Source organism: Vanessa tameamea, chromosome 4, assembly GCF_037043105.1.
Source record: "Vanessa tameamea isolate UH-Manoa-2023 chromosome 4, ilVanTame1 primary haplotype, whole genome shotgun sequence".
NCBI classification, from domain to species: domain Eukaryota; kingdom Metazoa; phylum Arthropoda; class Insecta; order Lepidoptera; family Nymphalidae; genus Vanessa; species Vanessa tameamea.
Window position 1 is genome coordinate 7,975,406 of NC_087312.1, and position 24,185 is coordinate 7,999,590.

A 24,185-nucleotide genomic window follows, 5' to 3' on the forward strand; every position below is an offset into this window, starting at 1 on the left:
ATATAAAGGGCTTAATTAAGCATAATTCACAAAATGACTTACACAATTTAATGCAAAGTAACGAGTGAATTAACTCTATGTTATTTATAAAACAATAATGAAACAGACATGTTTATTTACTTATTTATTTTTAATTAATTATACAATATTATTTAGATAATTATGACCAATGTACCAGGCTGCCATGAACGCTCAGAAGTTGATGACACTGGCGAGTTTCTTGACACGATTAAGTAGCAAGTCCCCTTCGCGTATGGTCGCCTGGTACAGTTGCGAACGATCCGCGTCTGCGCCACGACCCGCACCCGTCACAACGCAGCCCGCTACTGCATCAATACGACACTGAAGCCGACCTGCTGCTGTGAATCTGCAACGTATAATACGTTTATAAAATTATTGTCGATAAAAAAGTTAACAAACTTTAAAAAATAATCATCCTATTTTAAAAAACCTATAAATTAATTCTCAACAGGTCAAAAAGCGAAAGCGCCTTGCAATACATATGTCACTGTCTCGAACCTAATAAAAAAAGTTAGCATTTATATTTGACACTAGATCTCGTGGTTTTACTCGCGTTTTCAAAACGACTTTTTAAACTAAACTTTATTACATTAAAGCGATGACCCACTGGTGTAGCTTTAAAAGCGCTAAACAAGTATTTATGCAAACTTTAAGTAGTTAGAACTCCTATTAGACTCAATCAATTTCATTGGAATTAGACTAACCTTGACAAATTTCCATGAAAGAAATCTTGCTACTAAATAACTTTAGAACTGTAATCAAAAGTAAACTTAAACTATGGGAAACTATATTTCTACTCTCACTTTTAGCACCGAAACATAAAAATATGAAGTATTGCGGTTCGCAGTAGGATGTGTGATGACCACGACCAAATAGGTTTATAATCTAACTAAAATCCACAAACTTACGAAGAGATTTCCTCCTCAACAAACTCGCGGGTGACGCCGAAAGTGTCAGCAATATTGTCAAGGCTGAGCGAGCGGTATGCGCGAAGTAACTGCACATACGCTTTAATGCGCGCTTCTCGTACATAGTGCTGATAATGTGGTCTGAACACTGGATCCACGCAAATTTGAGTCTCCACCTGTAACATTAATGTGTTTGCATCAGAAATTTTATACATTCACATAACAAAGACACACTTAAACAAATATAATTCTCAAGAGACACATATTGCACAAGTATATTTTTCAAGCACACAGGGCCGGACTAATACTATGGCTAATACTACTTAGGGGCCCCATATAAGACACACTTGAACGTAGACTTGAATTAAATGTTTTGAATGGGTTTGATTTATTGCAGGATTCTCAGGTCTGCAAATCATATGGTCTGTTTAATTTAATAAAATGATGGATTCTTTCGCATAATAGCCTATTTTTACTTTGACTTGACTTGACTTAGCTGGGGGGGGCCCCTTGAATTCACGGGGCCCTGGGCTAAAGACCAAAAAGCCATACGGTAGATCCATATGGCCCTGCAAACATAAGTGCACTTTCACAATAATTAGAAGGGTTAGCAGATCAAACACTACCCGAAAGATTACAGGGGCAAGACAAATATGGGAGCATAATCATTGCAAATTTTCAGATTCCATTCTGCTACTGAAAATTTCTCAACAAAAATCCTTCCAACGATCTTCTTTAAGGACCTGACTCAATAGGTGAATGAGGAAACTGATTATTATTATTAAAAAACTTATAAGTACTAGAAAATGCTTTACCCAAGCAAGACTTTTCATAAAGTCAGCATAACGACACTCGTGCAGTGACTCAACAAGCTCTCTTAATTCGGGGAAACGAGAGCGTAGTGCTTGCACTGCTGCCCCTTGTCTTCGCAGTGCCGCTTGCAGTGCATGCCGTTCAAGTGCCAATGCACATGCCAAAACACAATATTGTATTATTGTTCCTATAAACAAAAATTCAGTTTAAAATATAAATGTGAAATTTCATTTTTATTCCTACAAATTATCAATTCTATTTTGTATTGTTAAAGAAAATATTTGTTTCCATTGAGATTTGAGACTTTTACCAATTATTTGAAATCAATATAAGACATGACTAATTTTAACATAAATATCTGTGATTCTTCAGTTGCAATGTATAAAGTAATATTATACCAAAGTAAATAAAATCTTACCAAAATCAACTAATTCATAAGATTCAAAAGTTGAGACACAGTCGATAAAAAGTTCTGCAGAATGGTTGTAATCTCGTACAGCAAGGCAGTAAATTGCTTCATATGCCTTCAGTTTGTTTCTTGAACGCCAATCCCCACCCTTATCAACTAATTCATGGGCCTAAAAATATTTTGTTTTTCTTAAATGTTTGAAAAATTTATTTGAATATTTTTTCATACATTAACTAGGAAAATGGTAACTACTTTTCTAGGAACAAATTTTATATGGTCATTTGTACCTTAGAAACTGCTTTGCCCATGTCCTTTACATTACAACCATGGAAATATGCAATTCTAAATAAGGCAAATATAGCATCAAGACGTCTGTTTGTTGTTAATGTAGAATCTTCATATTTAGTTGTAGCTAAAACAGTAGCAGCTTCTTTATCACCAATAGAACACATGTAGTCCAGCCTGAAAAATAAAAAAATATATTATATACATTAATTGAAACAGTAGCAGGGTCTGCTGGTATATATTATATTGATATTTATGATATTCAAGTGGATATATATCAATTAATATTTTTCTGTCTGAACTAGCTGCCTGATGTTGACACAAGCAACGTTTAACAAAAATACTACACACAATTTTGATTATTATAAATTTAGATCAGGCAAAGAGCCAGCAATGATGTCTCACATGTTTAATCAAATGCCTGAGATCTGACCCTACATCAGGTGAATTTGTAATTACAATAAATGGGTCATAGGAGATTCCAAAAATTGTTCTTATAAGTATTAATTAAAATATTTAAATTGTTCAATAATTATTTCAAATATTTTTTTTATTTCTGTAATAAAATTATCAAGCTCAAATTTTACTTTAACTTTGAGCATTTAAAAAATAAATTACAGAATGAAAATTGCTTTTTAAATTATATTTACTGGATATGATACCAAATGTATACAATATTTGATTTTTTTTATATTTATTATAAATTATAAATATCAGATTTTATGAACCTTGTTAAATGTATACCTTTTACCATACCTTTTTACCATGATATAATATTGTAGAATACTCATTTAACAATATTTCATTTCTGACAACACAAAGCACATAGCAATAGCATAACATAAGTTCAGTAACAACTAAGACTAAGAAAATAGATTTGAGGTTAGAACTAGATTTTATATCCAAAAAATTCCCGTAAGAAATGCAATTTAAAAGTTGTATCAAATTACCGATCCTGCCATACAGGTGTTTCAGAATCATCATCTTCGAATTTGGATAAACGATCTTGGTTTTCCTTTGTCATTTCGTCATACAATTTCTGATCAAAATTCCAGCCAAGATCAGTACAAACTTCTTTATAATAAGGAGCCATATTTCCAGCCTTTATTCCTTGGAATAATTGATCTTTGAGTTGTGGATTGTCTTTAAATTGAGGTAATGATAACTTGAATTTTATGCCAGCTAAAGCCATGTATTCAGGCGTTGTTCCTTCAGCGGAGAGCTCCATTTTGTAAAGATTTACCGATGCACTGTAAACAAACTAAATTGAAATGATTTATTTGATAATATGGTTTAATCATAAAAAATCAACTCCTAAGAAGTTTATTTTATTTTAAAATAATGACAAGTCACTATTCCTTGCAAAAGGTATTGTCAGAGGCCTACACAGACTAAACAACTATGAACTAACAGATAGGGATGCTACAAGATAATCGATTATTGTAAAGAGCGCCATTTGTGTGATATATGAAAAACTCGAAATTAGTAATAGTCAAGTGAACAAGTCGATCAAAATTTGGTTGATTCAACACTTATCGTTTTATTTTATTTTGAATCTAATTTGTTTAAATTTAAAGTTTAAAGAAATATTTGTTATGTATTTCAGCTATTGAGATTAATAGATGTGTTTATCATTTTGATTATATTTAAATCATATGGTTTTATAGATTTTGACGTGACATAAATTTAATAATAAACTAAACTAGAAAATATCAACAAATCAATTTTTATATAGGAACCTTTTCTTTGTAGAATCAATAGTTTTGTTATACAAGCGCCGTAAAGTCCACTCCAACTCGAGTTGCAGTTAAATAACTTATTTCCACACCACAATGAGGTAGAAGTTGCGTGTTTTTTAAATTATTTAAAAACTACCAAATAACTGCTGTGTTTTTAGTTTTAAAATAAGAAGTTTGTCGCTTTGGCTATTTTTTACTTATCATTTTATTTAATTTTTGAGAATAAAAAAAATAATATTGTAATCAAATAATTTCGAATGTTATTTTATTGCAGATTTCGAAAGATCCCGTCTTACGAGACTAGTAATAAATAAATAACCAAACTCGAAACCAAAGCCATATTGCCTTCTTTTTTATAAATGAGAAACGGTGATTTTGTGTAAAGTGCACATGCCAAATTCTGTTAAATATAAATATATTTTGAATACAATATATTAGTTTTATTTTATAAATAATATATAGTGTGTAAAACTTACGATATGAATAATGTTTTTTTAGTATCTTTATTATTAAGTAAAATTATTAATTAAGGTTTAAATGTGCCACCAACCTTAGGAACTAAAATGTTATGGCCCTTAGTTGGCCCGTCGTTAAACTGGCTGGCTCACTTAATAAATCAGATCACAACTGTACTAAGTATTGTTGTTTAGCGGTAGGGTTTCTCATAAGTAGCTTGGTTTTGGTAGGTAGACCAGGCGGCTTTGTTCATAACTCAATTCCTAAGTAAAATGATTAATAAACTTTTTACCAGTGTTAACTTGCAAGAGTGTAGAACAGCTAGATTTTTATAATGACACTGATAGTGACAGCTATGAAATATGTATGACCCAAATTGTGACATTTACAAAATATGAAGTGAATATATTGCGATTTAGAAACTTAGTTTCAACCAAAATCAAATAAACTTTATCTTAACTTTAAGTTTACTTCGTAAGAAAATGTTTGGTTGTATTAAAACAGGTGTTTAATTTCTTAAAAATGGATATCAATCAACTAGTTGATAAGAATCAAGCTATTAAAATTGTTCCCTCAATTGAAGAATCTCTAAACAATATAGGTCTGGACACAGACATTGACGAAAGAACTTTAATTTGGCTAAACCAACTGAAATTAAAATGGAAAACTTGGAAGAAAAGTCCTGCAACAGATCATCATTTTGATATATTTTTTCAGTTTACACCAGATCCATATAGAGTTGCTTTAGTATGCATAATTAAATGTGAAGAGTTCAAAGATAGTAAGCCAAGAACTTTGCCCTATTATATACTAGAGACTTTGAGCAAGTGGTCACAGTCAAGTGGACTTTTGCCAGAAGAAACATTAAAACTTCCAGCATTTCAAATTGCTATACAACAAAGAAATATACTTTTTCTCAATTTACTAATAAAAACTTACCAATTATTTACAATTAAAGAAACAATTTTACCTGTTGTTAAGAATATGTTAAAAAATGATAATTGCAAACAAGCTTCCCAAATTGTAGTAGCTATGGAATTATTTGATGAAATACCAGTTGAAGACCTACTTTTCCCTTTGATTTTGCAAGACAAAGCTAACATGATTGATGAATATTTGTCCGAGTGTCCCAATCAAGTGAGACCTCTATTATTATTTTTAGATAACATGTTAGATAAAAAATTTAATATAAGAGATTTCACACAGAAGTATATAGATGAAAACAAAGTATGCAATGTTAAGTATGAAAAAATCCATTACAAACCACTTGGCAAGTTGGTCGCTCGATTGTGCAATAAATTTAACATTCCCATAGAAACATGTGAAAATCTTAGTAAAAATAGAACAAGGGGAGGCCTGAGATATTTAATACATCAAAAATATGTGCAACACAATGTAAGTTCATCTGTATGGGATGATTTGGTAAAAGATTCTCTTAGAAACAACACAGAATGTGTCTATGAGTTTATTGATATGCTAATAGAATATGATATAAAGGAAGCTCTTAAGTGGGCCACATATTTTGAGATGCCTGAAATTAGTCTCCCATTAGCTTTAAGAAATGTTTCAATAGAACAAGTGCCTGCTGAAGAAGAGAATTGGGAAAAGCTTGATAATGTAACTCAGAAATATTTTAAATTACCTCTTCCTGAAAGCAGTATAAAAATAATTGATACAGGTGAAACATTTTATGACCTTGTATCTAATTTAAAAAATTGTAGTATAGTAAGTATTGATTGTGAGTGGAAACCATCATTTGGAGCAACACAATCACAAGTTGCTCTAATCCAAATAGCATCTTACGATTGTATTTACTTGATTGATACATTAGTTTTAAATAACAAGCAATATTCAAGTTTTTGGTACAGATTTAATAAATCCCTGTTAGATAATGCAGAAATAATTAAATTAGGATTTGGACTTGAACAAGATTTAAAAGAAATAAAGTCTTCAATTAGTGGTTTAAGCAATATTAAAGTTAAAGGTGAAGGATTATTAGATTTAGGACTGTTATGGAAAAGACTTATTAATTTTGGACTTTCATTACCTAGTGATAGTGATAGTGGAGGCAACAGTTTAAGCTCTTTAGTACAGGCTTGTTTCGGACTTCCATTAGAAAAGGCAGAACAGTGCTCCAACTGGGAATTAAGGCCATTAAGAACTACTCAATTGCATTATGCTGCTCTTGATGCGTTTGTACTTCTAGAAATCTATTATTATCTGCAAAAGTTATGTGTTGAACAAAAAATAAATTTTGATGACATCTGTAATGATGTTATGTTGGAGAGAAAATTAAAAAGTGTAAAGAAGATTACAGTGGCAGACAGATTACAGGCATGTACATTGGATTTTAAACCAAAATCAAGCAAAGATGTAAAAATAATTGTTGAACATGAATTATCTCATTTATTAGCATATTTCAGATATTGTGGCATTGATACAATTGTTGTATCTTCATCAAAGCTATGGCATGATACAGTTAATTTAGCTATACTGGAAAATCGTTTTATTTTAACAGCTAAATTAAAATGTTCACCCACAGCTCGTTTTGCCCAAAATTTAATATTAGATTTAAGTCAGGGTAATATTAAAGATCAAGTGCAAAACACATTTTCCAATTATAATATAGTTGTTACACGAAGTGACCTTTTAAGCAGATGTTTACATTGTAATTTTACAGACTTAAAAAAACTGACTTCAGGTGAAGTTATTGATATTTGTAATTTGTATAATATGCCAAGTAATACCAATACAAATAACAAAAGGTATGCAAGCGATAATGAAGAAGAAGACCCATATTATGATAATTTTCTCAGTGATTCAGATGGAGATGATATATATTTATGCCAACCCGTAACATCTCAAAATAAATCTTGTGTGACAAGTATGGGTGCTTTAATTGATATAAGCAATGTACAGAAATTATCAACATCTTTCAAAACAGCTTGTCTTTGTGAAAGCTGTGGTAAATTGTTTTGGGATGAGGATCCTTTGATAATATCTGTTCATGAACTAATTTCATCTATAATACAATTCAGTGATTAAAAATGCGTAAAGTTAAAAGTACAAAAGATAGCAATAAAGTTGGTTAATGCATAATTAATTCTGTTTTTTATTTGTATAAACATAGTTCATAGAATTATTGCATACAGAGGTACTATGTGCCAAATAATATTTAAGAGGTATTGTTTTGTTATATAAAGTGATAATAATTACGAATAATATACAACAACAAGTATATACTTATGTTAAAGTAAAAAAAGTTTTTTAGCCTAATATAAATATGGCAATTTTTATATAATAATAAAAGCAATATTTTAATAATTCAGTTTAATATTTTAATTACATACCTATCATTGCTATCATGCTTGCTGCATTACATTTTGCTTAAGCAAATTAATTTTGTTTTAAGCACTTGTGATGTAAAACCTAAAAACTATCACACACAAGTTTTAACTCAGTTAAACATAATTTATAAACTGTTCCAATATGCATGACATTAAAGCAATATACATCTTCTTTTGTATATTTATTATCATGGAACAAAATATACAATACAAAATATATTGTTGAAATTTTCTTTGGACTCCTATGAGAATTATTTCACTATGCCTTGATATTCAGAAATAATTTGCAGAAAATCAATCCAAGAGTGATCATACGTTTATTATACAAATATATACAAAATACATTAAAAAATATTTAACACATAAAATTATCTATTTTTAAAATTATAAATATATTGTGCAAATATTATTTTTATTTTTTAAATCTTTTAATAAAAACCTCATAAACAATAATTAATATTAATTATATTTATTACTTTAGGTAACTAAAATATTACTTTTATTGTTTTATGCTTTTCTTTAAATAATTCAATATCTTCTGAACTCAAATTAGAATTGTCTTGTAGATTCAATACTTCTAATTGTAAATTGGGAAATTCTTTCAATGTAGTTAATTTGTTGCCAGACAGATCCAGTTCCTGAAAATAAGTCACAGAAGTGTTAATTATGCTGCACATAAACTCTAAAATAGCATGAGAGTGAAAAAATATTGCCATTTATTTCCTAAAAAGTATGTTTTTTAGTCTAGTCAAATTATTTTCGTTCAGAAATTGTGTACATTACTTACTTACTATAACTAATTTATTTAACAAAGATAAGACTAAAACACTTATGTAATTAAACTGAAAAAATTACCCTTCAAACCAGAACATGGTTTGTTTGGCAATAGAATATTTCATAGGTAAAACCTGTATAAAAATACACAATGTTACTTTACCTTACAATGTTGTAACTTTATTAAAAATGGTAATGTCATTGAAGTAAGATCTTGATTGGACAAATCAACAGTTTTGCAATAACTGTAATATTGAAAATGAGGTAGACTGGTTAGCTTTTCCTTAGATCCACTTTTGTAGTGGAGACTATCGTCTTGATAATCACTTGGTAATTGTTGCTCAATATTCCACTTGGTTATTAAATCATTGTAGTATCCAGCTCTCAAGGAATCTAAATCTTTCAATATTTGTAGATTTTCTATTACTTCTTTGTGATATAATTTTGCATTTATACAATGCAAGAATACGGTTGTTGTTAGCAGAGTCCCTGAAATATTAAAATAGGATAAAAAACCCAAATATAGATAAGTAGTATACATATAATTTTAAAACATTAATAATAATTTTATCATTTTTTTTTTATTATAAAAATTAGCACTCCTGAAGCTTCGAATTTTTAGAGTTAAATCTAGAACTCTCTTGAGGTTAAAATATTTAATACGCGCAAAACTGTGATATGACACATAATGTCTTCTAACATCTAAAATATATTTGATAAATGTTGAGCAACAACTAGAATTTTCATATTATTAAAACTAACAAGAACTTTAAATACTTACATTTATTATCAGGCTCCAAAACTAATAACTGTCGACATGCATCCAGTTGCTCGGTCAGTTCTTGTACAACAGGCTCTGAATATTGATTTTGGAAATTAATTTTACTTTTTCCTACATAAACACAAGGTTCATATTGTTTGCAATTAATGATTTCTTTCTCTTCATCTATTTGTGTATGCTCAATCTGAAATCAAAATATAAAAACTATAATTATGAATAATCTAACAAGTAAGAACAATCAGTAGTATGTACCAACCTTTATGTCTATATTATTGTTGATTTCTTCATTGTGTTCCAAAATCCATAAATCGTCATATTCATGTGCATTGCAGGGTATCCATTTGCCATTTATTATGTTATTATTAATATATACATTTATATTGTTATTTACATAATCAATCGAAACACATTTGTTCCAAGCAATGGTTGTTTTTCTTGGTGTAACAATAAATGCAACAACTTGAACTGTGGCTTTGACTGCACCTGTGAGATTTTTTTATATATCAGCTATAGTTGCTTTTCCAATTGAACACTTTATATCATAATAATCATAATAAAATATAGAGTATATTGGGACAAAAAATAGACATTAAATTAAAGTGTAATTTATAAAAAGGCACACAGTCATATATTATTTAAAGTATGTATACCAATATTGGAACTTAATTTTACAATCTTTAGTGAAAACAATATAAGTAACATAATTATTTTTGTTTCTATTCTGTATTAAAAAAATACATATTTGAGTATGACATAATTTAGTAAAAACAATATTTTTTTCATTATGTTATTATATTACAGTTATGTGAATATTATTTTATAATTTAAAGTAATTAATAATTTTACTATGTTTTTAAAATTTTATTATAATTTGAATATTGAATTATGAAACAGCATATAATACATATGATTTATTAATAGTTATCCTTCTTATCACATGGGAAAACACTTAAATTAATACTCAAAATGAGCTGTATTTATTGAAAAAACTAAATTGAGTTAAAGAAATATAAAGAAAAATAAAGTAACAATTAAATGGGTTCTATTCCATTTGGGCATAATACCCATTTTTTGAGACCCTGAAAATATTCACCCAGTTTATCATTGCAAAATTTTCTATCAACAAAATTTAATCTTATATCAAATTAATGTAACTCTTATATTATATAATCCGGTCAATATACACATTTGAATTAACAAAAATTCTCACAGAGCCTTATGAACAAATTTTAAACATCCAGCAAGAGGAAGAGGAAGAAGAAGAAATTGAAGAAGACATGATGGTAAACCTTGAAGACTATGAGTCGGATTAAAATATGCAGAAAAAATCAGGATTACCAATAACATTATCAATTTTCATCATGCATTTAAAAAACCATTTTCCCTGAAAATTACATCACAGTAGTTCGTAGAGTAGGCCTACTGGGGAAACTACGTTAAAAAAACGCACTGAGTACACTACCTCACAGATAGCATGGAAATGTGTGCATATCAAATATAATGTGACACTTAGAATTGCGATATCTCGCAAATGGTTAGTTTCTGGAAAAAAATCATAAGGACTATTTTTGTAGAGAATTTGAAGAGCTACAAATTTAGTCTGACATAATTTTTTGAGAAAACTTACCGTTTTTAAGAAAAATCCCAATTCTTGACCTTTGACCCCCATTAACTTTTAACAATTTTTTTTATTTATAATGGTGAACCCAAGGTCTCCACCAATATTTGGCTCTGTGGGAATTTTTATTAATTGACCACTATTTTTATACCTAGATTGACCAAACTATTATGGTTTAGTCAGTATAACCTATTTGAGCACCCTAAAGACACCTTTTTTAAATGGAATGTTTTGAAATGAAGTATTTTCATTTCAAAACATTACATTTCTGGACTATTACCAAATGAAATGAAATAAATTGCCTATTAATATAGATATATTTTAAAAATGATTGCACAAACAAACAGATGCAAAAATACAATGTGATTTTAACTATTTAAAGAATTGAAGTTACCTAACAACCATCTCTGATAAAACCAGGCACTTGTATCATCTGGGTCAGTAAAAGCTGCACTTTGAACCATTTTTAGTTCATGCTTATGATGATTATCTTGAATTGGTCTTCCTCCTATAAATTAAGAAATTATTGTGGTTTAGTTTTAGTATAGAACAAAGTAACTAGATATTAGACATATGGGCAGTACTATAATTAAACATAATATTGCTCTTTTATTTATACAACTTGATTATATAAAGACATTAGATATATTCCCACAAAATTTGAAGAATCTATTCAATAGATGTTTATAAATATTATTCAATAATTCATCACCCTTCAAATCGGGATACAATTCTAACAACATTTTGCTTCTGTAATGCCAAGCTGAATAATTCGAAAAGTTGTCATATATCTTTTCAGTTGTAAAATCAAATTCTTCTTGCAGCGGAGGCTTGCATTGACTGACCACAAAACGGCGATAATCCCATGTATGAACTATAAAAAACAATTAATTTTCTATAGATTTAGACTGAAATAAATGAGAAAATGTTTTATAGTGAAAAATATACATACAGTTTCTCTCATCTAATTTGAGATATGTATCACACAATGCAAGTTCCTTCTTCCAATCAGGATCGGATCTCGTAGTAAGCACCCATTCTCTTTGATGCCATGAACAGTATGATTTGGGATTAATTTTTAAACAATATTCAGTTAAGCTTAGTTCAGAATCATATAACTTTGAAACATTTTTCTCACTGTCACTGGTTTTACTGAAATGAACACCATGCTGATGGTTTTATATATGCCATTAACATTAATATAATCAAACTGTATTTGATTAAAATTACCTCAAAATGGTTAATACTTCTCTTCTTATATTCCATAGAGTATAAATATCAGGATTAGATGTCAAAACTTTTCCAGTGAGATCTAATTGCTCTTGATCTTGCTCAATATTCTTACGCTAAAATTGTGAAATTTTAATATTTTAAAATATTTCATAAAACTTGTTTGAATTATGTCAGTAAATAATTTTTAATACTTTTGTAAATATCTTGAGCATAGCATATTTAAAATGTTTTAACTTTTCTTGTCTCTCCTTTTCCTTTCTTGCCTTTTCTTCTTCTGATGTTCGTACTTTAACTCTACCGTGCTAAAATAATAAAATCATATAATATGATGTGAAACTTCATGAATTTAACAAAAATCAATAAAACCTAAACTTACCATTATGATAAGATCTGTTAGTCAAATTATGTATGAAGTAGTATTGATGGAAATATTAAATTTTTTTTTGTTTTTTACAATTTTCTAGAGTTTTTAAACATAAAATGAGTAATAATATTGTACTTTAACATTTAATTCTATATCGTGAAGTTATTATTCAGTCTTTCCAAGTCATATTTTTGAAATCGTCTAATATTACTTAAATAATATATTTTTTCAAATATAATATTCTCATTGAAACATGAATGGATATTAATATTTTATCTTATTTTTGGTATAAATGCAAATTATAATTAAAAAAACAATGACAAAAGGAATTTTCAATTTTGACACTGCCAATGTGCACTATACGGTGTTGCCATCAAGTTTGTCAGATTGCCGTATTTATAAATAAAAAATATGAAATTTCTTATTTATTGTGGTTAAAAATTGCAGACAGTAAGTTCTATATAATTATATAAATTAAACAAAAAAGGAGTGTACTTATGTAATTGAGTTAGAAATTCTACTATTTCAGCGAAATTAAAAATAGTTTTTAATTGCGTGCAAATAATTAATTACAATAACATAATAATAATCTTCTTATTAATAACAATTATTATGTAGTTAATAGGCTATTTGACAATGCGAAAAATAAAGTGTCAATTATTGTAATCAGTATATATTATGAGTTTAAAAATGGTTAATAGCCTATTGTAATTTCTTCTTTTTTGCCTAAATTGCAATTTTATTCTATGTTTGCATTACTGTACATTACAACAAATATCACAAATGACGACGCTGGTATCTTATCACAAATATTTTACTTAAGTCTTAAATTAAATTAGTATATCTTATAAGGTGCTTTCAGGCGACACCATTGGTTTTGTTGTCGAACTCCTGCACGAATGCTACGTTGTTTATAAGCGAGAAGAGCACATCGCATCTTTATTTTATAAAATAAATCTGTTTTGTTTAATATTATTTATTTATGGAAATTAGTACACATGGTATAAAATGCCCTACAGGGCGACGATAGCTCATATATCCAGTGTACCAACCGTGAAGTACAGTACGATACAGATTAATTTGAAAGCGCCACTGTTCGGGGCAAGCGGAGCAGGCATCATAAGGCAACCCCTTCCATCCCCACTGTGGACTTCTGCAACATAAGAGCTGAACTCCAACTTGAACGCCGTTCACTTTCACCTCGAGACGACGAAACCGGCCTTGTTTTTTCTTATCGAGACCCACATATCCTTCCCGGCTGATACGACTTTTACCGTCGAACCCACTCTGGGATCGTTGGACCACCGTCTCGACCGGAGTACAGTGCCAGTTGTGCGTTCCTCGCGGCCTTTTTTTGTAAGCTGCCGTCGAGTGTGGCACTACAAATCACGATACTATATCATATCACAAGACAGAGTGGGATGGGATGCAGTCCTTGTTTGCATCTTACTCATGGGGACAGATTTGTTTCTCGCCGGATGATGCAAACGTTGTTGCTAAATCACCGATATTAAGGTTCTTCAGGGTATGGAACTGTTCATTCCATATTCTACAATGTCCTTAGGTGGCAAGTTTCTGTTAGCTTTCTTTTCATCTCTGCACAAGACGATGAATCATCGGCCCATAAAGCGAAGGAAAAAGCTGATCTTTTAGCTCTTTATTATACGCTGGATGACTAAGGAAAGTCACTACTAACAATCGGAGGTTAAATTCCGGCTAGTTCAAAGGGCAGTTCGTAAGGCACTTAGTAATAAAGTCACCATTTATCGTATCTCTACGATGTGACTCTCATTGCTGCTTCAACTAGTATCAGGAAAACTTGTCGTTGATGTTTCGAACCTCGTTCAGTTCAGCGGTCAATTGGAAGGTAGATTTAAATTGGCATCAAAAAAGCTTGGTGTGCTCAGCAAGGCAAGACGGTACTTCACGTTGGCCCATCGCCTAAAACTGTACAAGGCACAAATACCGCCTCACATGGAGTACTGTTCACACCTCCGGGCGGATCCTACCCAGTAATAGCTTCTTTCATTTCACCGTATTTAACGCAAAGCTGCTCGAATTATCGACGAGTATGCCCTTTCCGACTGGCTTGATCCTTTGGATTTGCGTATAGACGTTGGATCACTTCGCATTTTTCATGAGGAATGTTCCAAGGAATTGTTTGGATTAATCCCGGCTTCTTAAATTCACCTCCGACATCGCGTCAAAATTCTGTCCGAAATGACCACCTAGATGTTTGTATGTGAATGTGAATTTTCAGACATATAGACAGCTCTATTTTAAAACCGTTTATGCTTCGCACAACTCTGTGGAACCAGCTTTCACCGGCGGTTTTTCCGAACAGATACGATTTGGGAACCTTCAAGAAAAGAGCCTACACATTTTTTAATGAGCACTTGCAATCAGTTGTCACCCCGGTGTTGTATAGCCTTCTGCTCTTTTGATACCTATATCATAAAAAAACACCTTCAAAAGGCACTATTTTCAAAATTATTCGTTTTCAAGAAAATAGCAATCAATAAATTGCTTTTCTGGAAATTTATGGATATCAGAATACTAATTTCATAGATTTCGGGAACAATTATATGCGTGAAGACTGAAGAGTTTCCATCAATCTGGTTGATAGGTTTTCAGTGAAGTACCGTATAATTAAAATAAGACTCAATACAATGTTTCACAATACCACAGACACTAAATGTAAAACTTAACGTTTATTATTATACTGCTGTGTCTTTGACAGCTACTGTCTGTACTCTGTAATCTAATCTACATTCTACATTGACATTTATTAATTTTATTATTTAGAATTTAGATAGGCTTAGGAAGAAATTAAATTTTACTTATTATAGACCTCAATGTAAAAGAATGAATAACGCACCACAGTTTTCATTACGTTGGAATAATTATGTTAATCACGTAACTGAAGCCTTTAATTCACTCAGATTTGAAAATGATTTAGTCGATGTGACCTTATGTTGTGATGGTGGCAAAATCCGTGCTCACAAAATGTTACTATCTGCTTGTAGTAATTATTTTAAACAAATTTTTAAAGAAAACCCTTGTCAGCATCCTGTGATAATATTTAGAAACTTCAAATATGAGGATCTCAATGCTATCATAAATTTTATGTATCACGGAGAAGTAAATATTTTTCAAGAACAATTAGAGTCTTTTTTAATAACTGCCGAGCTTCTAGAGGTTAAGGGTTTGACTGATAATTCGGAAGATGAATCTTCCAAGGGCCAATTGAAGATCACCGAAAATAATTCATTAGATCTAAGTTCTAAATCAAGCAGACCAACTGAACTACCTGTGCCAACTACTACGGATGAACCTATGAATCTAGCTACCTTACCAACAAGCAGAGATGAAAACATTCCACAAGACAACTCCATAGTTTCTCAAGAATCTGAGATTGATGTAATTGAGCCACAACCAGAAACATCTAAACTTGACACTACAAATATAAAGCCCCAGATAAAAGTAACTACAAATATTAACAATGAAATGCAAGTTGATACTCAAAGTACTTCAGCTGAAGACTTATCTGATAAAAGTAATCCAGGTTAGTCATTTTTCTACTGTTTTAAACCTTAGATAAAATCTAAATGATTGAATTATTTTGTATAATTAGTAAATGATAAACAATACATCTAAGGTTTTTATATATTTGCAGAATCAGACCTGGCTAAGTTTAGATGTCAACTATGTCCAAAAGGCTTTAAGCATCCAACTTCCTTGACATTGCACAAAGACTCACATGCCGGGAAAACACAGTGTCCAGTTTGTCACCGGTCATTTTCACGATCATATGATATGAGAAGTCACTTGCAGAGAATACACCAAGGAAAACAACTGACTATCAAAGAAATAAGATATAAAAACAATAGTGATAGTGTGGCACCCAAGCAGTTCACACATAATATATAATAAAAAAATGTCTGGTAATTGAGATTACCATCTCGCACAGAGTGCACATTTGTTATATTCAAATATTAACTATGTTTATAGATTATACAATACTATATTATATTTATTTACAACATCTAAAGTCACAAAAATTGCTCAGTGATTTAGCCTTGGTTAATTTTATACTAGTCTTACAAGAAATATTGTTTTAAATATAATTCTTTATACATTTCTTGTTTCATTCATTTTGCCCTTTCATAGAAACATAAAATATTATTTTATTTTATTTTAATAAAATGTAGAATACAACATACTTTGATATTATGGTAATGCTAGTACTGCAATATTGATTTACAATACTAATTCTGCTATGTACATGTTACAACAAACTAGTCTAATTAGCTTTTAAATTATGTAAAATGGTTAGGATGTTATCCTACAGTACCAACCTGTATGACATTCAGGCAATACATCTCCTGTTCATAGAATGGGGTAATTTGCAAAAAACTTTAATAAACTCAAAAACTAAAAATATTTAGGTATATTGGATAGTTAAAGTAGAAAAAAAAGTGATTAAATGAAACTTTCGGCATATTTTTATTCTATGGCAATTTTCAGGTGAATCAATATTTTGCCTTGAATTCTAGAATGAATATTTTATTTAAAAATAACAATACAAGTACTTAAGAAAACCAGTAGGTACTATTAAAAAAGAAAAAACTTCCTGAGAACTGAAGTATTCATCAGGATATAATAACTATTAGTTAGTTATAAAACAAAAAATGCGAGGTTACTGAATTGGCAATAAAATTATAACTCTTAAATTTAATCCATACTAATAACTTCAAAAAGTTATAATAACAACATTTTACCAAAAAAAAAAAAAGATATTAATTATTAGGTTGACAATTTATTTATATATGTCGAAGCATCAAAAAGTTTATTTACAATTTATTTTATTTTTTATTGTACAAGCTGACAACGTCAGTATTACGTTAAAAAGAAAAGAATCAGAGTTGATGGATAATGAAAATAGATACGAACAAAAACGACGAGACTTATATTTTTGGAAATAAATATGTTTGATAACGAATTAATACTCAACCCTTCGTTATCAGAAGTGAGATGTAGCCGAAACGCCCCACGTTCAAATAATTGAGAAAATGACGAAAAACTATTGTTAATATTAGAGCAACAAAATAGAAACTTTCTGGCTATATTAGAGGCAGTGAAAAAATCTGAACCACCTAACGAACTCCGTCTTCCTGATTTTGATCCGCACCGGTCCAACGTTGACGCACGTGCTTGGATAGCAACAGCGGACACATGCATTACTGACGGACGCCAACATGGTACCCCATTAAAGATTGCGCTGAGTCGAGCAATGAAAGGAGACGCGTCAACCTGGCTGTCAACAGTGTCCTTCCCCGGGATGATATGGAAGAATTTTAAGGAGCTTTTCACTGCAAGAACGAGTTTAAAGCCCAACGATGATAAGAACAAAAACCTAACTCACTCTTACAACCTTAAGAAGACGCCTGCATTACAACTTGCTGTCACCTGCTACTCTTGTCGTGAATAAGATCACTACTCTTCCAGCTGCCCGATGCTGGGCAACAAGGGACGAAGTTTCGGCGATGGTGCCGTTGGTTCGAGTAAGGAGAAGCGGATTGATTTGTGCAATATAGATGCACCTGCTGTATATCTTTACTGCAGTGGTGAGGGTTTTCTATTTCATTTTGATTCTGGAGCCGAATGCTTTTTGATTAAAGAATCTGTGTCTAGTAAATTTAGTGGTAAACGGTAAAATAGTTCGGTTAATATGACTGGCATAGGGCCGACTTCGGTTAAGTCTACTTTACAGATATTGACGATCATGACTCAGACGAAGACTTTAATTCCCCATCTACAAGTTCTTGCTAAAGTTACCAAATGTAAGTAGGAATAAGTTGTGTTGTCAGATTTCGGGTGGTTGTCCATGGCTTGTTCGGATGCTGGCTCAGTTATCCTAGTATTGTCGGATGCTGGGAGGTTGTCCATGGCTTGTTCGGACGCCGGCACAGTTATCTTGATGCTATTAGTTTCTGTAAGGTTGTCCATGTCGTGTTCGGTCGCCGGACCAATTATCTGTATTTGCCATCGGATGACTTGAATAATAATTAATGAGTTTTGTTTGTCAAGAAATTGTAACTTTAGATTTAGAATTTTATTTTAATTTATGTTTGTAATAAAAGAACTAAGACTATTTTGTGTTCTTATTAAAGCCAGGGTGGCTGAGTGGGAACTTCATATACTGCAGAAATTTTCTTTTCCAGGTACCTCACACGAGGACGTGTGAGATGGCAGCATGGCCATGTCGAAGCATCAATGAGTTTATTTACAATTTATTTTATTTTTTATTGTACAAGCTAACGTCAGTATTACGTTAAAAAGAAAAGAATTGAAAAGTGTCCGAGTTGATGGATAATGAAAAAAGATACGAACAAAAACGACGAGACTTATTATTGAACTTATTTTTGGAAATAAATATGTCTGATAACGAATTAATACCCAACCCTTCGTTATATATATTATTTGTTATCCTTCATTTCATTGGAAGTGCTGGTTTCTGACCAGAAGAAAGACGGATTAAAACACGACGCTAATAACCGTTTAAAAAGTGCTAAATTTTATGAAATTTCTTATAATATGTGAAAATAAACGATACACTGCGTGGTAGCCGCAGCTAGGTTATGAGTTGTTATTCACAAATCGTCTTGCCAATTCTCTATAAATATTTGGTTATTTTAATTTTGATTAGGTAACGCAAATTTAATAATATTTTTTTATATAAAAATGTTAGGAAAATATCATACTAGTAAAAAGTCTATGACTAAATCTCAATCTCTTTGATTAGTTGGACAGAGGATATGTCTGAGGGCTCTGCAGTAATAGTTAGTATATAGTAGATAAACAGATAAATTACTCAGACTCGATAACTGAATAGGTATAATTATACAAAAATAAATAGTCATTTCCAATTACTTATAATGTATTGAGGATAATTGTGTCGATGAATATTACAGTTTAAGATTCATTTAAGATTCATCGACATAATTATCCTCGATTCAGAGAGCATGTGACGTGATAAGACGCAATCTTAAAAAAATAATCAGACTTTTTTTAAATCCATTCATTCGTTACTTGTAAAAATTAGTATTTAAGTATTATGTTTAATGTTCATTAATTACTTTATAGTCAAATTTGACTATAATATTGAAAGTTAAAAAGCGCTTGACTCTAAAATTCTTATATACGAAGTGCATTGGAAGCGTAAACTTTGACTTATAAAAGGATTTTAATCCACGTGATATTTCTTTTTGTCCTACTAGGCTGACGGTAATAGAATGATTGTATTTTAAGAACGATGTTAGTATTACCGTTCATCATTCTTTTTTTTATTGTAAAAGATACAAAATTCATTCTTAAATTTCAATAAATCAAACTTTAATAGAATCCCTAGGTAGATAAAGCTGTAGATTAATGTTACAAAACAATACTTATAATATGACAATTGTTAGAAAAACTATCAAACTAAAACACAAAACTTTTATAATTAGAATTTTGAATGTCGATTACTAATCTACTAATAAAATTATAAAGGCAATTTTTTACTCTTAACTCTACATGCCCAGTTTGTACGATATTATTTTCAAGGGATTACTTAATTTTAATCAAATACTTTGGTATAAATGAAAGCTAGGGCAGGGTTGTATGTAGTTATGCATCGAAGTTCGATGCTAAGGGGAGTTTGGAAGACCTCGATCCTACCGTACGGTACGTAGTGTAGCAGGAGCAGGGGCGGTAAAAGCGGGGGTGGCGGGGTCGGGAGGCACGTTCAATACGCGCGCGCGCTGCAGAATTTAGTCACCAGTCGCGTTTTGACGCCGCTTACATACGGGTAGTGACGTATGAAAGAGGGCATTCATAGAACGCTACGATATCGCTATTTATTCGCAACTTTAATAAGTACGTATTTAGTTTTTATTAATGAAGTTAATAAAATAAAACGGTGTTGTTTAACAAAAAAATATTGAGTGTAATTACGAAAACCGGGAAATTAATATTTCATATTTTGTTTACATTCGATTCACATGTTTACTAGTATGGTAGAAAATCATAAGAGTTATCAATGAAAAAAAAAACGGTGAAAATAAATAAATAAAGTGATAGTTATGTGTGATTTTCTAAAATTATGTAGTATCCGTAACATTATTTCATGAATCGGCGCTTTCAAATTAAATCAAGAAACAAATGCATTATCAAAAATATTATTTAGTATACATATGTGAATGAATGGTCACTATTAAATCGGTTTCTTTTCAGTGTAATAAGTAAGTGAATATTTGATGGTGTGTCGTGAACTAGAGCGAATACAGTCTAGATTTGCTCGCGAAACGTTGCGCGGCGGCGCAAAGGGGGTATTGATCGGCGGCGGCGGCTCGCGAGACGCCGGCGTTACCGCCTGCCGCCTAAATAAAGCTCTGCATGTGTGCTGACTGCCGCCCTACGTCGATGCCGTCGTCGTCGACCCGCGTGTCTTTCGTTTTCATGCTGTTACATATTATGATGTTTTACATATTTTCTATTGTTACTAGTATTTCATCTGCATATATTGCAGACTGAACCTTAATCAAAATTATTGATAAATTCCATTCATAATTTTAATTTTTAAAGACTGGAAAAGTGGGGCTGCTTTACTGCACGTAATTAAATCATTTGTTCCGTGAGTGGTCAAGTTACATCAATGTCTAATATACATTAGTGAAAGAAATAAAGCAACATTATAAAAGTAAACAGGCGCGGTCTTTTTAATTTTTATACAGGCCTGCTCAAAAGGTCCCAATCTTCAATTAACTGACTATGAATGACTAAATCCGTTAGGATAGGTGTCAGTTAGTTTAATAATAGTAATATAAATGTTTTTTTTAAACATATTATATTTATATATAATGTTCACTATCCATTAACGCACAATAAAGTCACTACTGGTGGCTGTGCTCTAAATGTTCTTCTTACTATACTTTGCCAGTAGAACGGACTGTTATAATAAATACTTTGAGTGAAATTCAAAATACATATAAAATACATTACTTACTTTGTTGATTGATTTTATATTGATATTAACGTTTGTTACAGATGGAAATGTTAGGATAATTGAAAATATCGTTCCCGAGCAATGGCGCGCATAGTGTTGGCGGGAGGAGCATTGCTCTACGTCCTAATCTTTGCGCTCGAGACCAGCGCACTTATCCTCTTGCCACACGATGTCCGCCCTGGTCACGCTATTCGTCACTTCGTCAGCAATCATTCGCGATACACTCTGCTTGAACCCGAATATGCTTCCTACTTTACTCTTCTCGACGACGGGCTTTTGATGACAACAGCTGATCTTGCGCCACTACTAAATCAACCTCTTAATCTCGCTGTTTTAGAGCAAACTCCATTTAGTAGTTCGGCGCATTCGGTGCATCTTTTAGTAATGGACCGACGAAAAATGCTTCATTTTACCGAATCAAGTGGTTTGCATGGTGAAATTCCGGAGAATTCTCCACCAGGAACTGTGGTTGATATTCCGCCAATAAAAGCCACTGCGTTAGCTAACGTGGGCCCTATAGCTTACAAGATTATACGTGGCAATGAAGAATTAATTTTTGCACTTCGTGATAAAGCTATGCACACTGATTCGGAAATAAGATCAGTAATAACAGATGGCGATGTAGAAATTATCGCAAAGAAAAGTTTAGATGCTGAAAGTAAGAAATTTTACGATTTAATTATTCAGGCAACAGATCTGCATGGAATAAATAAGGCGAATCTTCCTATTAGAATTAATGTCGCTAATGAAAATGATCATGAACCCATATTTGAACAAGAAATTTATTATTTCGCCGTGAATGGAACTTGCGATAGTAGTTGTCATAATGGTTCAGCACATTGGCAAAGGTTCTCGAATATAGGGAAAGTAAATGCATTTGATATTGATGGCGATCGCGTTTATTACTCTGTCAAGACACCTACAAATCTGGCTGTTATAGTGCCACAAACAGGGGAACTGATTCTAGCTGGGGAACCAGATGGACATGAAGTCGAATTACAAGTTTTAGCGCACGACACTGGAACGCCGCCGCGAAAAAGTCAACCTGCTCAAGTATTTATTGAATTTATTATCCGCGAACGAAAAGAATTACCAACGCTACACCGGGACAAAAGAAGAGTGACCCGTGCTGTTCGTCCAACGAAACGTATTGAATTCACTGAAGCCGATGGCGAAGTTGAGGGACGTGCAGTGTTTACTCTTGAAAAAGAGACCGATAGAGAGACTTTTAAAATTCGGGACGAAAATCCGTGGGTTACCGTTGAACCAAGTGGTGTGGTGAAAGTTAAAAAGAAGTGGGACTATGAAGAATTAGGCCCCGAGAAGACTATCGATTTTTGGGTTACCATCACCAACGCTGGAAATGGAGGTAAGTTCCATATTTAAATCATTGATTTTTAATACTAGTAATGTGATCATATTATGTAAGTTTATAGGAAATTCGTATGTTTTTCAATGATAACATTTATTTTTATAATGACGTTGAAAATTTCCGAATAATTGTTCCATTGTTATCATATAATTATAATAACAGGTAAATAGTATATTGTACAATCAAAAATAATTAATGATTAATCCATATCAAAATATTGTTTATTATATAATAGTTGACCCTCTCTCTCTCGTTACACCAAAATTGAAGAATAGATTATACTGTTTAAAAATACAAACCAAATAATATGCATATTAAATGAAATATCCACTTATTCAACGGCAAAGTTAAAACCAATATATATATGACGATTTGATTGAATGATATAATTTCTACTATATTTTAAATTTATCTCTTTAAATTATATTATATAATCACTGAGTTATTTATATAATTTAGGCACAGATACTGTAATCGACATTATTATGTCACACGCCCTTATAATTAATACATCGATATGAAATCCGCTGTGTTAGAATCTGAATATTATTTGGAATTGTGATAAAATATATATTTTTGCTGCCTTTTACAAATGTTGCTTTCAACGTTTGTAATTTAGATATATAATCTCAAGAAGAGCTCTTCGTTGTTTTCTCATACTTTGTCTTGAACATTTAAAGGTAAAGCGATAATAGATTAATATAATTATGAGAGATACATTCAAGTCGTATCTTTTCCAAATTACTTACGACGTTTCATTTATAAGATTTTAATATTAAAGTTAAATCAGTCTAAGAGAAAATTGCTCTTCTGAGTGCTTTCCAAGAGAATGTTGACACATATGTAATATATACTTTCATATGATTTGAAACATGTTTTATAGCTATTTATGAGGCAATTGTTGATTTAAAGAATTCTTCACAGCAGAATGTTGCTGTTGTTGAAAGCAACATGAATAATATATAGATATTAAAAGCGGCTAACCATTTTAAAAGCGTAACAAAATATTAAGCGTAGGG

At 31.2% G+C, this 24,185-nt stretch overlaps 5 protein-coding genes across 9 annotated transcripts in view; 3 read left to right on the forward strand and 2 right to left on the reverse strand.

Annotated features, from left to right (window-relative positions):
- Positions 1–95: 95 nt before the first annotated feature.
- LOC113394486 (26S proteasome non-ATPase regulatory subunit 6) lies at positions 96–3,836 on the reverse strand. The gene is made up of 6 exons (XM_026631816.2): positions 3,387–3,836; positions 2,439–2,613; positions 2,161–2,320; positions 1,745–1,929; positions 930–1,105; positions 96–367 (listed from the first exon to the last, which is right to left on the reverse strand). Exons 1-6 carry the CDS (start codon positions 3,662–3,664, stop codon positions 193–195), a joined length of 1,149 nt encoding a protein of 382 aa, XP_026487601.2. The 5' UTR covers positions 3,665–3,836; the 3' UTR covers positions 96–192.
- Positions 3,837–4,991: 1,155 nt separating this feature from the next.
- On the forward strand, positions 4,992–7,732 carry LOC113394481 (exonuclease mut-7 homolog). Its single transcript, XM_026631809.2, has one exon. The coding sequence runs from the start codon at positions 5,154–5,156 to the stop codon at positions 7,674–7,676; it is 2,523 nt and encodes an 840-aa protein (XP_026487594.2). The 5' UTR covers positions 4,992–5,153; the 3' UTR covers positions 7,677–7,732.
- Positions 6,845–12,896, reverse strand: LOC113394483 (geranylgeranyl transferase type-2 subunit alpha). Its single transcript, XM_026631810.2, has 10 exons — positions 12,761–12,896; positions 12,576–12,686; positions 12,382–12,497; positions 12,104–12,303; positions 11,864–12,025; positions 11,546–11,659; positions 9,790–10,016; positions 9,534–9,717; positions 8,916–9,241; positions 6,845–8,616 (listed from the first exon to the last, which is right to left on the reverse strand). The coding sequence occupies exons 1-10, from the start codon at positions 12,761–12,763 to the stop codon at positions 8,464–8,466; spliced, it is 1,596 nt and encodes a 531-aa protein (XP_026487595.2). The 5' UTR covers positions 12,764–12,896; the 3' UTR covers positions 6,845–8,463.
- Positions 12,897–15,502: 2,606 nt separating this feature from the next.
- On the forward strand, positions 15,503–16,886 carry LOC113394487 (protein abrupt-like). Its single transcript, XM_026631817.2, has 2 exons — positions 15,503–16,313; positions 16,425–16,886. Exons 1-2 carry the CDS (start codon positions 15,614–15,616, stop codon positions 16,676–16,678), a joined length of 954 nt encoding a protein of 317 aa, XP_026487602.1. The 5' UTR covers positions 15,503–15,613; the 3' UTR covers positions 16,679–16,886.
- A 3,687-nt stretch (positions 16,887–20,573) lies between these two features.
- LOC113394476 (neural-cadherin) overlaps positions 20,574–24,185 on the forward strand; it is a 305,699-nt gene continuing 302,087 nt past the window's right edge. For all 5 annotated transcript variants that reach the window (XM_064220567.1, XM_064220568.1, XM_026631798.2 and 2 more), the window contains exons 1-2: positions 20,574–20,665; positions 21,836–23,163. In XM_064220567.1, the coding sequence (XP_064076637.1) occupies positions 21,876–23,163 (1,288 nt within the window). In that variant the 5' untranslated portion in view covers positions 20,574–20,665; positions 21,836–21,875. The remainder of the gene's footprint in view (positions 20,666–21,835; positions 23,164–24,185) is intronic.

Bases quoted from the DNA above. Each gene is read 5' to 3' on its own strand.
- LOC113394486 (XM_026631816.2), bottom strand. From the start codon at position 3,664: ATGGAGCTCTCCGCTGAAGGAACAACGCCTGAATACATGGCTTTAGCT. The intron at 2,321-2,438 runs GTACAAATGACC...AAATATTTTTAG, and splicing joins TGGGCAAAGCAGTTTCTAAG to GCCCATGAATTAGTTGATAA. The intron at 1,930-2,160 runs GTAAGATTTTAT...TTTTGTTTATAG, and splicing joins TTATGAATTAGTTGATTTTG to GAACAATAATACAATATTGT.
- LOC113394481 (XM_026631809.2), top strand. From the start codon at position 5,154: ATGGATATCAATCAACTAGTTGATAAGAATCAAGCTATTAAAATTGTT.
- LOC113394483 (XM_026631810.2), bottom strand. The intron at 12,498-12,575 runs GTATTAAAAATT...TCACAATTTTAG, and splicing joins TGCTCAAGATATTTACAAAA to CGTAAGAATATTGAGCAAGA. The intron at 8,617-8,915 runs GTAAAGTAACAT...ACTTATTTTCAG, and splicing joins TAAAGTTACAACATTGTAAG to GAACTGGATCTGTCTGGCAA.
- LOC113394487 (XM_026631817.2), top strand. From the start codon at position 15,614: ATGAATAACGCACCACAGTTTTCATTACGTTGGAATAATTATGTTAAT. The intron at 16,314-16,424 runs GTTAGTCATTTT...ATATATTTGCAG, and splicing joins ATCTGATAAAAGTAATCCAG to AATCAGACCTGGCTAAGTTT.